The 14,039-nt window shown below is 54.0% G+C and overlaps 1 protein-coding gene across 1 annotated transcript; it reads right to left on the bottom strand.

The window, feature by feature from the left end:
• Positions 1 to 95: 95 nt before the first annotated feature.
• On the bottom strand, positions 96 to 13,656 carry BRPF1 (bromodomain and PHD finger containing 1). Its single transcript, XM_044664237.1, has 14 exons — positions 13,572 to 13,656; positions 11,696 to 12,310; positions 8,677 to 9,636; positions 7,299 to 7,461; positions 6,857 to 6,988; positions 6,184 to 6,330; positions 4,962 to 5,271; positions 4,386 to 4,700; positions 3,810 to 4,094; positions 3,149 to 3,296; positions 2,744 to 2,880; positions 2,531 to 2,649; positions 1,900 to 2,054; positions 96 to 1,013 (listed from the first exon to the last, which is right to left on the bottom strand). Exons 2-14 carry the CDS (start codon positions 12,298 to 12,300, stop codon positions 830 to 832), a joined length of 3,660 nt encoding a protein of 1,219 aa, XP_044520172.1. The 5' UTR covers positions 12,301 to 12,310; positions 13,572 to 13,656; the 3' UTR covers positions 96 to 829.
• Between the last annotated feature and the right edge of the window lie 383 nt (positions 13,657 to 14,039).

Here is a 14,039-nt window from a genome sequence, read left to right as displayed (position 1 = left end):
AGGACAACAGCCTATCCGGAACAGATAGCATAGAGAGGGATCCAATGAGGAACTATGAACTCGGAAGCTAGGCCGTGATCTCGCGGTCGGCGGGCTCTAGCCGGAACCCCTTCCCCCTTCTTCTTTCGGCTCCTCGCTTCCGCTGCCTCTCTAGCGTGCGCTTTCAGACCTGATCGTGCTTTTCTTGGCCCTTTCCCTTCCCCAGGAGGCGGGATTCCAAATAGACCGTTTATTTTCTAAGAATCAATATATTTTCTTCCTCGGAAATAAATACAAACCAATTTGAAGGGCGGGGACCCGTGGGAGAGGCGGGGACGGGGTTGGGGACAAGCCCCAGGCTTCTTGGTGCCCAAGGACTCTGGCGTGACCCGGAAACGCAGTTACAAATGAGAATAATTTAAATTCTCCGCTCATTTACAGTATGTACACCAGCAGAGGGTCACTGGGCGCCTCCCCCCCTTCGCCTCCGCCCTCCCCACCCTTTCAGGGCGGGACTTGGGCAGACTCGGGCGCGCTTCCCTCAGGGCCCGCCGAGGTGGGGTGGGTGACACGGGGGAGCCAGCCCTCCTCTCAGGGTCCAGCCAAGGTCCGCTCCCTCTCGTACAGTGAGGGCGTGCTCTGGGCTCCTCTGGGGCTGAAGGAGATTCCTCTGGCCAGAGGCCACTTCGGACCCTGGAGTGTCCTGTACAGTCCAGCTGCACTTAGGCGGGGCCACCCCCGCCCGGCTTCCCCTGAGACTGGCCCCAAGACCAGGAATGAGTCAGTGCAGAGGCTGATGGGTTCCCTCCTGACACCAGGAAGGAAGGGGAGCTCCACTGGCCAGGCAGCATCAGTCGCTATCGCTCGTCTCGCTGCTCTGCTCGCCCTGCACTTTGCTGCGGTGCTGCAGGGCCCGGTGATAGGCAATCTGCACTGACTTTCGGATGTTAGACTTTCGACCCTCCAGCATCTTTTCCTTGTCTAGGTCCTGGTTCACTCCCAGAGGAACTAGCTTGGTCCTGGGGAGCCACTGCCTGTGGAAAGTGACAACGTGAGCGGCAGAACACCAAGCACCAGGAACCTTTTCCACATCTATTTGTCTGTCTATCCAACTACCCCAAATTTCGTGTTTCAATACTACTCCAATCACCCTCTATAGATGGGACTAAGGGGCAAATGTGGATGCGACAAAACTGAGATCCAGGACCTCAATGTCCCCTCCTAGGCAGTTTCAGGGTGCTATAGTGGAAAAAGCCCCAGAAGTCACAGATCTGGGTCTGAAACCCAGCTCCAAAACTAAAGTAACTGTATGACCTCGGGGGAGGCAAGCCATGTCTTGGCTTCCCAATCTGTAAAACAAGGGAGTTGAATGAGATGCCTTCTGAGATCCCTTCCTGGGGTAACAATCTGTGAAGTCCACCTCTTTGCCTTAAAAAGCATGAGCTTTGTCAGACTTGACAACCAGCATCTTTGGAGAAGCATGGTCCGTTGGGAGGAGCCCTAACTTTGGAATCCTAGAGCCTGGGTAGAAATCTCAGCTGTTATTACTTGTGTAGGCAACTCATTTAACTTCTGCAAGCCTGTTTGCTTATCTGTAAAATGAAGTCAGAAAGGCCAGATGGATGGAGATCCCATCTATCTTAAAATCCTATCTGGCATGTGCCAGAATGTCAGTCAGCAAGCACCTCCTTTATTTTGTCACAGTGACCAAGTCTTCTCTGGAGGACAAATGGAAGGACTCCTGGTTTCTAGCTGGAAGTGCTTTGTTCAAATAAATCTCAAGACTTCTTAGTTTTCTACCAATTTGCCAGGCTGTCTACTATTGCTACTAGACCCTACTTCTGTGCAAAAATGAGAGCTCTCCTAGATTGTGTCAATGCCCCTCCCTAGCCCATGGCTTCTTCCCCCCCTTCCCCTTACCAGGTTCTCTTGTTGTCAAAGAAGAGGACGAGGTAGAGATGCTCACGAGCTTCCTGGGTCATCTGCTCCCCAAGTTTCAACACCTCCAGCGGGGGCACGGGAATGGGTACCCCGTGGTGGAACATGCCCTCCCGAGGCATCTTTGGGTCGATGATCTGACGGATTGGGGGCACAGCTTGGTTCAGTCCTCTCCCTCCCCCCAGAACCTCCTGCCTAATACCCTGGCCAGTCTAGCCATTGTTTTGTGGCCAAAGAGAAACTGATCACTGTTGATAATTGAGGGGCTACAAGGCCCCAGAGACCTTATGACCCCTGGGCCATAACTGCATTGGGTAGCCACAATGCCTGGGAGATTGAATGAGACTGTTCAGAGTACCTATGTGATACACAAAGGTGGAAATGTATACCACATCAAAGCTGGGGAGACAGGTCCCTGAGCTGCACCTGTCCATCTGTCTGCCTGCCAAGAACCCCTCATGCCCACTGGGCTCTCACTGGCTCCAGTGGGGCTTCGGAAACTTTTTGTTAACCTCGAGTTTGTATTCTGGATCACTTTCCTGGCCTTGTAGCTGGGGCTGGTGTGGGGTGAGGGCAGAAGGCATGGGGCAAGGTAGGAGAAGCAGGATCCTACCAGAGCTGGGTACGAGGGGTACCCTCGGCACTTTGCCCACACCAGGTCCAGGGCATCCAGCGGGGAGTCCTCATCCTCAGATAGCCAACCAGGTCCCCGGCCCAGACTCTTCCTCACCACTGCACAGAAATGGAAGAGTAGGTTGAATCAAGGTTTACAGAGGGAAGCCAGCTTCAAAACCAGGTTCCTCCGACCTTACACATGGGTACTTACTGCTATGCCCCACGCCACGCCCCGTGCCCACAGAGTAGGACTCATTCTCAGTGCCAGATGTATCCTCGCTGCTGTCCTCTGGAAAGGTTCCCCGGGAGAAGGAAGGCTTGCCCCGGCCTTGTTTCGAGGGGGTTGTGCTGTGAGAATAGTCAGAAGCTTGAGTTAGCTTTTAGGGAAGCAGAAGCCAGAGAGTTTGATAGTGAAGGAAAGGCAGGACAGACACCCTTGGGGTCTTAGCCTTCAAAGAAAAAAAAAGGGTGCAGTCCTTTGCTGTCACTATAGAGCCCCCTTACCAGTCAGACTGAGAAAGCCAATGACCACCATAGCTAAGGATGTTTGGGCTGCCCTGAAGGCTATCTTCCTGGGATACCCTGGGACACGAGTTTAGAAGGAGGAGCCAAGTACCTGGTGCGATCAGAGGCGGCGCTGCTGCTGCTACTGCTGCTGGACTCTGAGTCGGAACTGCTCCGGGGGAGGCTGCAGTCATTCCGATACACTAGAAAGCTCTTTTTCACAGGCTGGCTCCCACTGCTGAAGCCATTTGCTGGTAAATCTGGGTTAAAGGGAAGGAGCAGGAGGAATGTCAAGATTTTTATCTATCTTGGACCTGATTGGAAAGCTCTTCTGGCCCTCAGCAAGAAGCGCTGGGAATGACCCGGGGGGGGGGGGGGAGGGGGGGGGCCTTTACTGATCTGTATCTGTAATGCCTATAATTGGTGCTGCTCATAAGGAACAAAAGAACTGGGAATTAGTCTGGAACTCCCAAGTGATTAGCTGTGTGATTCTAGGCAAATCATTTCACTTCTTTGGGGCCCAACACAGTGGACAGGGGACTAGACGTAGAGTCAAGGAATCCCATTTTTGACGCCTATAAAAGCTGTATAATGTTGAGATCACTTAAGCTCTCTCTGCCTCAGTTTCGCTACAGAAGGTGGCAGCTTCAGGGGCCTAAATATACGGCTGTGACCATCATTGTACAAGGATATGACTCAGTGGGGCAGCTTCCGTAAGGTTCCCAGGGAAGAAGGGCAGTTTCATAGATAGGGCCCAACAGAGGCCGGCTCACCCATGGGAGGGTCTTCAGTGGATTTATCACTGTCACTGTCAGAACTTGAACTCGGCCGGGGGCTCCTCCCTCGCTTTCGCTGCCTCTGTGAGCCCATGATTGGGAGCTGGGGAGGCCCCACGGGGCTGTTTCCATGACCTGGGGCCAGCTGGCTCTCCCGATTCTTTGGGGGCCGACCTGGCCGCTTGGGGGGTCCAGCTGTCTTCGGGTTTTTCTTTGAGAACAAGACCGAGGTCCGTCTGCCCACCTCATGGGAAGGGGTTGAAGACAGGTTGGGGCCCAGACCTAAACCAGAGAGAGAAGCGATCGTGTTGGTGAGGGTTCTTGGAGGCCAAGTTCATGATCTAAGAGCGTCTCAGAACAGGATTCTAAGTAAGGGGAAAGAAGGAAGTTTGGAGTACGGAGGAGTCCAATGGGAAGGAAGAATCTGGGCTGGCTATCACTGCCCAGGAAGTGGTGACTTGGGGATCCCTTTTCCCTTGGTAGCTACAGTGAGAGGGGCAGCTGACTGTTGGAATGAAGGCCAGCCCCCAGGGTCCCTTCCCCCATGGCCCAGGCCCTCAGGGCCGCGCAGACCTTTGCCCGTCTCCTGGCTGCTGCTCTCCTCAGCGGCACTGTCGGTCTGTCCATCCTTGTCGCAGGGAGTGTGGGCCTGCAGGGCACTCCGCCCCGCTGAGCCGTGCCGCTCCGGCCCGTCCCGGCCCGCCTCCCTCTGGTGCGCCAGTTTCCTTCGTAATGCGGTCATCTCTTTTTTGATCATCTTGGCGCGGCGGGAGCGGTTGACGCTTTGTTTGCTGGCATTAACCTCGTCCAACTGCTCCAACAAGAGCTTCAGCTGCTCCTCTGGTGGCAGGTGTTTCTGGTTCTCAGACAGCAGAAACCGCTCTTCCTCTGGGGGGAGGGGGAGGGAGATTGGGTCAGGAGGGGAAGATCAGGGCCAGGGACAGCCCTGGAAGGCCCCGCGACCCCCGGCGCCTCCTGAAACCAAGTCCTCCCCATGTCCCACCCAGCTGTCCTCATCAGAAATACTGGCGCCATGCAGGCAGGGCCAACCTAGGACCCCGCCGGGCTCAGGGAGGGTCGGTTTTGGGGACTTGGGCCCATCCGCAGAGCGGGCACGTGTGTGTCTAGGAGGCGCAGCACATCACCCACCATCCTCTGCATGGAGCAGGGTCTCGTCCCCGGCCAGGCTGTGGGGGAAGTGCATGCCCGTCTCGAAGTCGATGCCCATCTTGTCTGCCTGCCGCCGGGCCTGCCGCAGCACAGTGCCTCCCTGCTCCCGCAGCCGCACTGCTGCCCGGTAAAAGATGGTGTCCTTGGCATTATATTTGAGGCAGTTGCTGACAATAAGATGGAAATCCTCCTCAAAGTCATCAAAATTCAGGTATCGATAGGCCTCAAGGTTCTGCTTCATTGTAGAAAAGTCCATGGGCTTCTTAATGTGCTCGAGGTAGTCAGGGACCTGCCGGGAAGGGACGAAGCAGGCCCTGGCTACATGGAGAGATCGACCACTGGCCCCCCACCCCCAGGGCCCTGCTCCAAACCACCAGGGTGGTTCCCCTCCAAAGATATCATAAAGGGAAATCTAGGGGATCTGGATTCCAATTCCAGCCGGGTGACTGACTCAGTACATGACCCTGAGCTAAAAAAAGGTCTCTGGGCCCCGGGGCTCCCACCTGCTCCACTTCACAAACAGGTTGTGAGGATGAAGTGAGTTAAAAGACAGGGAGAAGGCTCTGAAGATATCCTGCATCTGAACATCACTTTACTCTTAGCATTATGAGAGCGCTGTTCTATTATAGAGAACATTCCAAGCGTCAGGAGGCCCGGCTGCCATTGGGCCTAGCACTCCAAAGCTCTCTAACAGTCAGCACTTCCCAAGGGCTACATCCTGGGCTTGGGGCCAACCTCTTCCCCCACCCCAAAAAACAGGAAGTCTCTTTTTGTTGTTCAGTAAGGTCCTCTAAGGATGTCACCTCTTAGGAATGACTTATAGGCCTTGGAGCAAAATAAATAAATAAAGAGACTAAAGTCAATGAGCTCCAGTGATGGGAAGGGTCTCCCCATCCGACAAGGGCCTGGTGCCCAAGGAGGGCAGCCTGACTCTGGGGATGGAGGTTTACTTTGCCAGTGATGCCTGGGGGGCAGGGGGTGAGGAGTCAGGTGAAGCTCACAGACCCAATTCATCCCATTCCCTCAGACCTCTGTTCTCAGGAGGGGGCGCTGCTACTCTGGCTGGCAGACTCGGCCACCAGGGTCCCACCCACCCACTTCAAGAAATACCCTGGAGTCAACGTCAGGGATCCAACTCTGCATGAAAGGCCTGGGACAGGGATGGGGGTAGGGGTGGATGAGAGGGGAAAGGGGTTCTTACTTCGTAGATTTCTGTTACCTCAGACAGAGGGACCGGCTCGCTAAATATGTTGCCCGTGTCCTTCTCTTGGAGCTGTTCTAAGGTCTTACGGAGGAGGATGAGGAAAGGGGTCAGTTGCATTTCCAAGGCCACCTGCTGGACCTTGATCTGAAACAGAAGACAACTGATGCTCAGATGAGGGCCACAACCCAAGCCCAGAAAATACCTTGCCAGGAAAAAGGGATACAGGGATGGGCAAGGTGTGACACATGCGTGATTCTAACTTGGCTCCTTGGAGCCAACTTCGAGAGAGGGAGAAACCCTGGACCTTTTCATCATAGACCTAATTCTTAACTAAGGAATGCAAGTTTTTTGAGGGCAGAAGCTGTATTATTTGGTCTTGTATCCCCACTTGCCTGGCACGTGGCACATGCTTCTGAACTAATGAATATATTTATAGGGAAAAATATTTTCCTCCATGAAATCGAAGCTCACAATTTGGCACTTAATTCTATTTTGTGGAATAGCATTCCCAACTTCTTACCCTTAATGAAAACAAATTATCAACAAGAAGGCAAAGTGGTTTTTGGTGTCAGACCCCTCCCACCCCCACCCATCACCAGGCTCTCTCCACGTATGGCCTCAGTTTCCACATCTGTGTCCTCTGTGATAGTGGGGATAAAATGGGGATTACCGTCTCTCTCTTGAGCTTCTCTCGTTTCCGAATCAGTTCCACCAGCAGCCGTGCACGCTCCAGGTCATGGCGGAGCCGCTGCCATGACTTCAGTTGTTCTTTCAGAGCCCAATTCTTGTCCTCAGAATCTCTCTGAGGAGGAAATAAGGAAAATAAGATGAAATGGAACAGGACCGGGGAAAAAGTGGGAGCAATTGCGCATGTCCCAACCGGACAGAGGATCTCCTCTCATCCCTTTGACCCCGGGCTAGACAAGGATTAACTGGAGCCTGGTCACTGTCCAAGTGGACACTAGTCTCTGTATCGCAGGGGAGGGGCAAGCATGAGCCTCCCCCATCCTGAGAACTCCTTTCCCCAACTTCCTCCACACCATGTTCCACTCCCAACAAAAGGAATATCTTACCCCTGTCCCCAGGCCCCCTGGGGGAGCTGGCCGTGGTGCCCCAACCTGATCACAATTCCTTTGGGACTGCAGGTGGGTCTGCAGGCGGCGAAGTAGGGGGACCCCATTCCTGGACTGTCGCTTTAACGTCCAATAGCTGTGCAGCCTTTGCATAAACTGGCTCTTCCTCTGAATGGTTAATCGATTAGTAATCTTGCTGAGCCTGAGAAGGTGGGAAGGACAGAGGGAGGAGGGGGAGCACCCTGCAGTAATTTGTACAGGCCAACTGGTACCTACCTCTCACCAGAGGCTTTGCCCTCAGCTAGTCTCTTCTCAGCTTAGCTGGTGAGCCTCAGGCTAGCATTCTTATAGGTTACTGGGCCAGGAAGAGCCTCTGAGTAGGGCATGTGGGTTCAGTGAAAGACCCTCCTAACATCAGGAGGGTACAGAAGTGGGACTGTGTCCTCCATAGGATGCACAGATGGTGCTCCCGTCCCATCCTCATTGAAGCAGAAAGCAAAGGGTCTTTGGAAACCTCTCATCCAGCCGTAAACGCCATGGAGACCTGCTTAACCTGTGAAGTGGTTTCAGCATCCCCAGAGATGAAGCCTTCAGCAAGCAAGGATCCAAGCCCCCAACACCCAGTTCTACACCAGGGCAGGGGGCCTCTTGGGCCTCAGTGGCTCTTTGACTTGATTTTCTCTAGCTCAAAGGAATGATGCTGTGTGCAGACTCTAAGCTCACAGCCATTTCCCTCAGGGGACTATACCATTCAGTAAATGTAGAAGGGTGTGAGGATAAAGGGCAATGAGAGAGAGGGCTGTAAGCAATAGTAAGTTGACTAATTATAGCATTTCAAAGGGTAAAAAGAAGATGTTATAGGCCCAGTAAACAACATGGAATATATAGTTTATACTCCAGAAACTAGCTAACAGGTTTTTTTTATAGCTTTCTCTATTCATCCCCCTACAACCACCTTTTCCCTTTGGTTAAAGTTTCTTTTATTTCATCCTTTCTTCCTACTCACCCCTCATCCCCATTTTAGCTAGCTAAAATATGAAAGTAATGGCTATTTTAAAATTCCTTATAAAGTTTTACTCTCCTAAATCAAGCTACTTTTAAGTTAGGGTATATAATATTTTTTCTTGTGGGCTAGAAAAGGTTTACCAATCTCTGCTCTCCGTTGTGGCTCTGCCGGCTCCTGTTGTAAAAGCCTGGACCCTGGAGATGTGCACGCTAGCCCTGGCTGTTATTAGCTAGCTGCGTAAGCGGGGACAACTTACTTCATCTCTTTGGCCCTCAATCCCCCTCGCTGTAGAACAGAAGGATTGACTAGATGATATCTAAGGTCCCTTCCAACTCTTAATGACCGCAGAACCTCTTGGCCAAAGGGGAAATCATGGGGTCCCCATTCTTAGTCACCTGGGGCCCTGCCTACCTGTGTGGTGGGATGCAGGGGACTGATACCACAGGTGCTGCCGCCCGTTTTTCTGCCAAGATCTTCCGAGCCTTCTTCATCTTTATCCTTGACTTCGCCTTCGCTTTCTTCACCTTCTCTGAACTCCAGCCTTTTCCCTCTTCTTCCTCTTCCTCCTCCTCTTCTTCCCCTTCGCTGTGTGACAGGGCGGGCAGGCGGCGCACAGAGCCCGGAGGTGTGTGGATATCGCAGTAGGCGGTTTTACGCACACTGAAGGAGGTGCCGTTGGCCCCCGTTTCCCGGACGGGCTCCATCTTCATGTAGAGGCCGGCCTGCTGGGCACAGGTCACGTGGAAGGCCGTGTAGCAGTTGGCCTTGTGGCACTGGATACAGGCCCCCGAGCCCCTCTGCTTGCAGATGTAGCACGTGAGTTTCCATCGGGCGGGCGGGATGTGCTCGATGCTGTCGATGGGCTCCAGAAACACCGTGTTGGCAAAGCAGACCTCGGGGATCCACAGGGCGCACACTACGTGAGCCCACCGGCCGTCGTCCGTCTGCTTGAAGGCCCCGCCCTTGTTCGGGCAGAGCGCGCAGTCCACTGCCCGGGACGGGGACTGAAGGCAGCGGCGGCAGAGCCACTGGCCCTCGGGGATGTAGGGCACGCCGTAGCATTCTTGGTGAACGGCCAGGTTGCACATATCGCAGAAGAGAATCACATTGCTGTTCTGACACTCACCGTCATTGCAGATGCAGCACACGGCGTCCTCGTCCACCAGGGCGTTGGGGTCCCCCTTGTGGTGGCTCTCGAAATAGGACTCCTTCTCCAGCCGGTCCATCAGGTACTCAAAGACCTCCTGGGGGATGGGGCTCACTCCCTCCGTCTTCCGACGCTCGTTCATGATGTCCAGCCAGATATAGTCCTCCTCATCCATGTCATACTCCACCTCCTCATCCAGCTCCTCAGCCGATTTCTCAATGTACCTGCAGCAGGGGACACGGAGGCTCAGGCTGGAGCTCACCCTTTCCCCCAGCCCAGAGCCTCACCAAGTTCTCATGGGGACGGACACTGAGGGTCCGCTCATGTTCGTGTTCTCTCTCTCTCGTTCTCTCTCTCTCTCTCTCTCTCTCTCTCTCTCTCTCTCTCTCTCTCTCTCTCAAACATTCCCTCATTTTCCATCTGGGGAGGGTTGATCTTGTTAAAATGAACAAAAAAAAGGCACAAGTGACAAACGGAACTGAGAATATAAAGACTGGGGAGAAAAGCACCGAGATAGACTGCAAGGAAAAACACTTGACAGACCTCAAACACCCACTGTGGGAGGCACCTGGGAGCTACAAAGAAGCCTATCCCTGCTCAAGGAGGCTACGACCAAGGAGAAGAGATGCCATTCCAAGGGGAAGCTATCACAAAGGGGCTCCCCAGGAGTGAGAGAGCCAGAAAGCAGGAGGGAAGTCCAGAAGGTGTGTGGCCACTTCACTCCTGTCACTGGGGAGTAGAAGAAGGCTGGCAGTTGACTGGATAGAACCTTGGGCTATTGTTTGGTATGAGATGTCAAGCCACTTGGCAACCCACTGCAGCCTCGAGTCACTGCATAACTCCGGATAAATAAAAAAGCCGGGGTCCTACAGCAGCCCTTGGGACTGCTCTGATTTGCCAGTCCCTCCCAAAGGCTTTGGGGATGCTGCAGCATCTCCCATGATCATAGGAACCCCAATACAGCTCAGTGGGAAGCTGCCACCCAGGGGAGCTGGTACAGCAGACAAAGTCCACAGGAGCTGGGTGCAGATTCCAATCTCTGATGCCTGCTAGCTGTGTGACCTTGAACAAGAAGCTGAATTCCCCAGATCTGTGTCCACTCCCCACCTGTAAAATGAAGTGGTTTGCCTAGATGACGGCTGAAGTTCCTTCTAGCTCTAGAGATGATTCTATGAACCAATGTTGTTGCAGGAGGGTAGAAGGGTATTTATTTAGTGAAAGGGAGAGAAGCAAAGATCTGACCCACAGGGTGTCATTTCCTTTGTATTTTCTTTTCCTTCACTGTTGAATGCTTTGGGAATGACCAGAAAGTAGAGTTTGAGAGCATGAGCTCTCTTTCCTCCCTAGTCTTGGGTCCCAGCTTTCTACAGTGTAGCTGTATCCCAGCATCCCAGAGGCAGACAGTGTAACCGAGGGGAGGCCCAACATGATTAAGTCCTGTTGCTTCTGGGCTGGACCCCCAATATACTGGAAAGAGACAGAAATCAACCAGGCAAGGAGGAGGTCCATAAGGGGCAAAGGAGGTCAGCAGGAAAGGGAAGGACAGCAGGAATGAAAAGGGAAGAAGCCAGGATGAGCAAAAACAAGAAAGAACTGGCTTAAAAATCCATCCAACAGGGAGTAAGTGCCCATGAGCCACAGAATGATGTAGGCCCAGCAAGGGCCAGGGCCAGGGTCCAAGGTAACCTCCTCTCCTTTATCTGCCCGCATTCCTTAAACATTCATCCAACCTACATTCTGGCTCTCCCAAATTCTATCTGTATAGGCACAGAGAAGGGAGTCATCTCACTCAGGGTCCTCATCACAGTATAAAGGGGATTCTGGGCTCTTGAAACCTACACACCAGCAGAGCATAAGCCTTGCAGCCCCCCTCCCGCCCCCCAAATCAAGGGCCTCAGGGACGGACCTGGCGAGAGAACCGGCCTGGCTGACCCGGGGCCAGTGTTCTGGTCACTCCATCTATACATATTCATAGAAGGGACAGTGGAGGGAGCAGCCCAACCACTGTATCAAAGAAGCCTCAAGTCCTGAGGACAAACAGAGACGAGGAGACTTGTATGACCTACCTGCCCGGGTAGCTTTGGGGAGCTAGAGAAATGTGAGCTGCTCTGAGAGCTCCTGGCACCCCCTCACAGGTCCTGAGGGAAGCGTGAGGGGGAGGACAGAGGAGCCGCGAGCCCTGCCTGCTCTCCTAGCCCCGCTAGTGCCCGTCCTGTGGAGCTGGTCTTCAGGGCAGGGTCAGTGGCATGGTGGGAGGGGGAGGAAGGGCAGGACTGGCCTTACCGGTAGTAAGAGGTTGGGCGAGGTGGGGCATCGGGGGTGTCCTGCTCCAGCTCCCGGTATACCACCTCGGGCAGCTTTGGGGTGGGGTTGGCCGAGGCGTTGTGGTGGTGGTGGTGGTGGTGGTTCGAGTCCTTCCGCTTGTCCTTGTTCTTATGCTTGCCCGCCTTGGGCGTAGCGGCCGGGGTCTCTGTGTTCTCCTTGTTGCTGCCATTCTCGGGGTTCTCCTCCGGGGCCTCGTCGTCCTCGGACACCACATCCAGGTTGTCAAAGATGCTGATCCGGTGGACTCGGCCGTGCAGGTCCACCTCGACCATGCGCTGGGCTTGGGCGTAAGTCATCACTTCTCGGCTGGGGGACTGCGACACCTCCGAGGGGCTGGGGGACTGCTTGTTGGCCGAGCGGGACTGGCGCCCCTTCTTCTTGTGCTTGCGGAGGGGAGTCTGCTGAGGGGGAGGGGGGCTATCGTGGTCATAGTGGTACAGGTGGTACTCGATGCCGCTGTAGCTTTTATAGATCTTGCGGCAGGTCTCTATGGGGCACTCGTAGGGGGGCTTTGTGGCCCGGAGATTGTGGCAGAAAGTCTTCACATCAAAGTCCACCCCCATTCTGTCACATCTGGAATGCAGACAGACAGCCCTGAGTAGCTGAGGGGGAAGCTGGGGGAAAGGCTGGCAAACACCCACTCAGAGGGAGGGAGGAGAGCTCAGGGCAGGCGCCCCAGTTAATCTACCCAGCCTCCCCCTGAGCCCACCAGAGGCCACATTTGAATCCAGAACCCCCCTTCTCCAGCCCTGGCTCTCAATCCATTAAAGCCACCTGGTTGTCCCATCCCATAATCCATTAAGTAATTCTCGCCTTCCTATAGATACAGATCAGGGATCAGCATGCCTGTTTTTCAGACAGAGAAACTGAGGCTGGCCTAGAGCTGCTGAGAGTGAGCAGCAGGGCCGGAATGGCCATCTCCAGCTGGAATCAACAACGGACAGCTGTTATTGTTGTTTGGTCCTGTCTGACCCTCAGCAAAACTACTTTTTCCATTGCCTTCTCTGGTGTGTCCCCATTTTATAGATGAGGAACTGAGGCAAATAGGGGTTTGGTGGTTTGCCCAGGGTCACGTAGGTCAGCCGTGTCTGAGGCACGATTTGTACTGATCTTCCTGTTCTAGGCTCTGTGCTCTAACTGCTGGCCCACAAGCACAGAACCGGTGCCTGAACCCAGGCACTAGATTTTCGAATAGATCACAGTGCCAAGAACAGAACTTTTCAGCCAGCAAATACTGGGTTTTGACTTAAGGTGAACAAAGTGGTTTGTATTATGTTTGAGCTCTTTTAACCTCTTGGTCTCTATGGAGATTGTTGCCACAGAAAACAACTGCGTTGGGGCCTCAGAGACATCTGGGTTCTGGGTCCTTGGGGCCTGGGCCCAGGGACCGTGCAGGCTCCTCCCCTCTTCCCAGGCCCCAACGATGGGGGAAGCCACACCAGACAGTGAGGGGGTCCTGGGCTGGGGGAAGGAAGATTCACCTCCTGGGCTTGGATTTGGCCCAGCCTCGGGGAACAGGGTTGTCACCCTCCAACCCGGTGTCTATAAGGCCTCCTAACCTTCTTCAGGTCTGGCCCCCTTCTTTCAAATGTATAAAACACAAGTGCAGGGGCTAACAATGGAAACCAAGTATACTCTGAGAGTTACCAACATCTGAAAACAACACATTTAAAAGTTCACTGACCTCTCCTAAAGCAACAACATCCTGACCTCTGCAGAGCGAGGCCGTACACTGAACTCTGAGAAGTTACATTGACTTCCAGGCCTTTCGCTTTTGAAGAAAAAAACCAGGGAAAGCCCAGCCCGCGGCCCCAGACCGGAGCCCAGCCCTTACCCTTTCTACAATAGGCTGTTCTCCTCCCCGCAGCTTTCCCGCCTCTGCTCTGGCTGGGCCAGCCTGTTCTCTGCTCCTGCCGCTGTCACACTGGGCCCCACTTACGGCTGGATTGAGGGAGAGGGGGGCAGTGGCGGTGATGGTGAGGCGGGTGTGTTGGTGGGAAAAAAACAACAAAAAGCAAATTAATAGATTTGAAAGGCTGAAGAATGAATGGGGGCCTGAGAGTGTGACAGCTGCCCCTCACAAAGCCCTTCCCGGGCCAGAAACAAGCAGGATGGGGCACAGCCCGAGTCTCTACGGCAGAGGGATCCGCTTATTGGACCCCCCCAAGGCCCCGGGGGTGGCCGAGCCGGGCGCTCCCCGCTCCCCAGCCCCCATCCCGGAAACCGCCCGCAGTTTCCCCTAGATTCAAGAGTAACAAGTTAAACAACAACAATTCCCAGCTGCCATTGGCTCACGCCCCCG

This window comes from Gracilinanus agilis, chromosome 1, assembly GCF_016433145.1.
Source record: "Gracilinanus agilis isolate LMUSP501 chromosome 1, AgileGrace, whole genome shotgun sequence".
Lineage (NCBI taxonomy): Eukaryota > Metazoa > Chordata > Mammalia > Didelphimorphia > Didelphidae > Gracilinanus > Gracilinanus agilis.
This window is presented reverse-complemented; position numbering and strand designations above follow the sequence as displayed.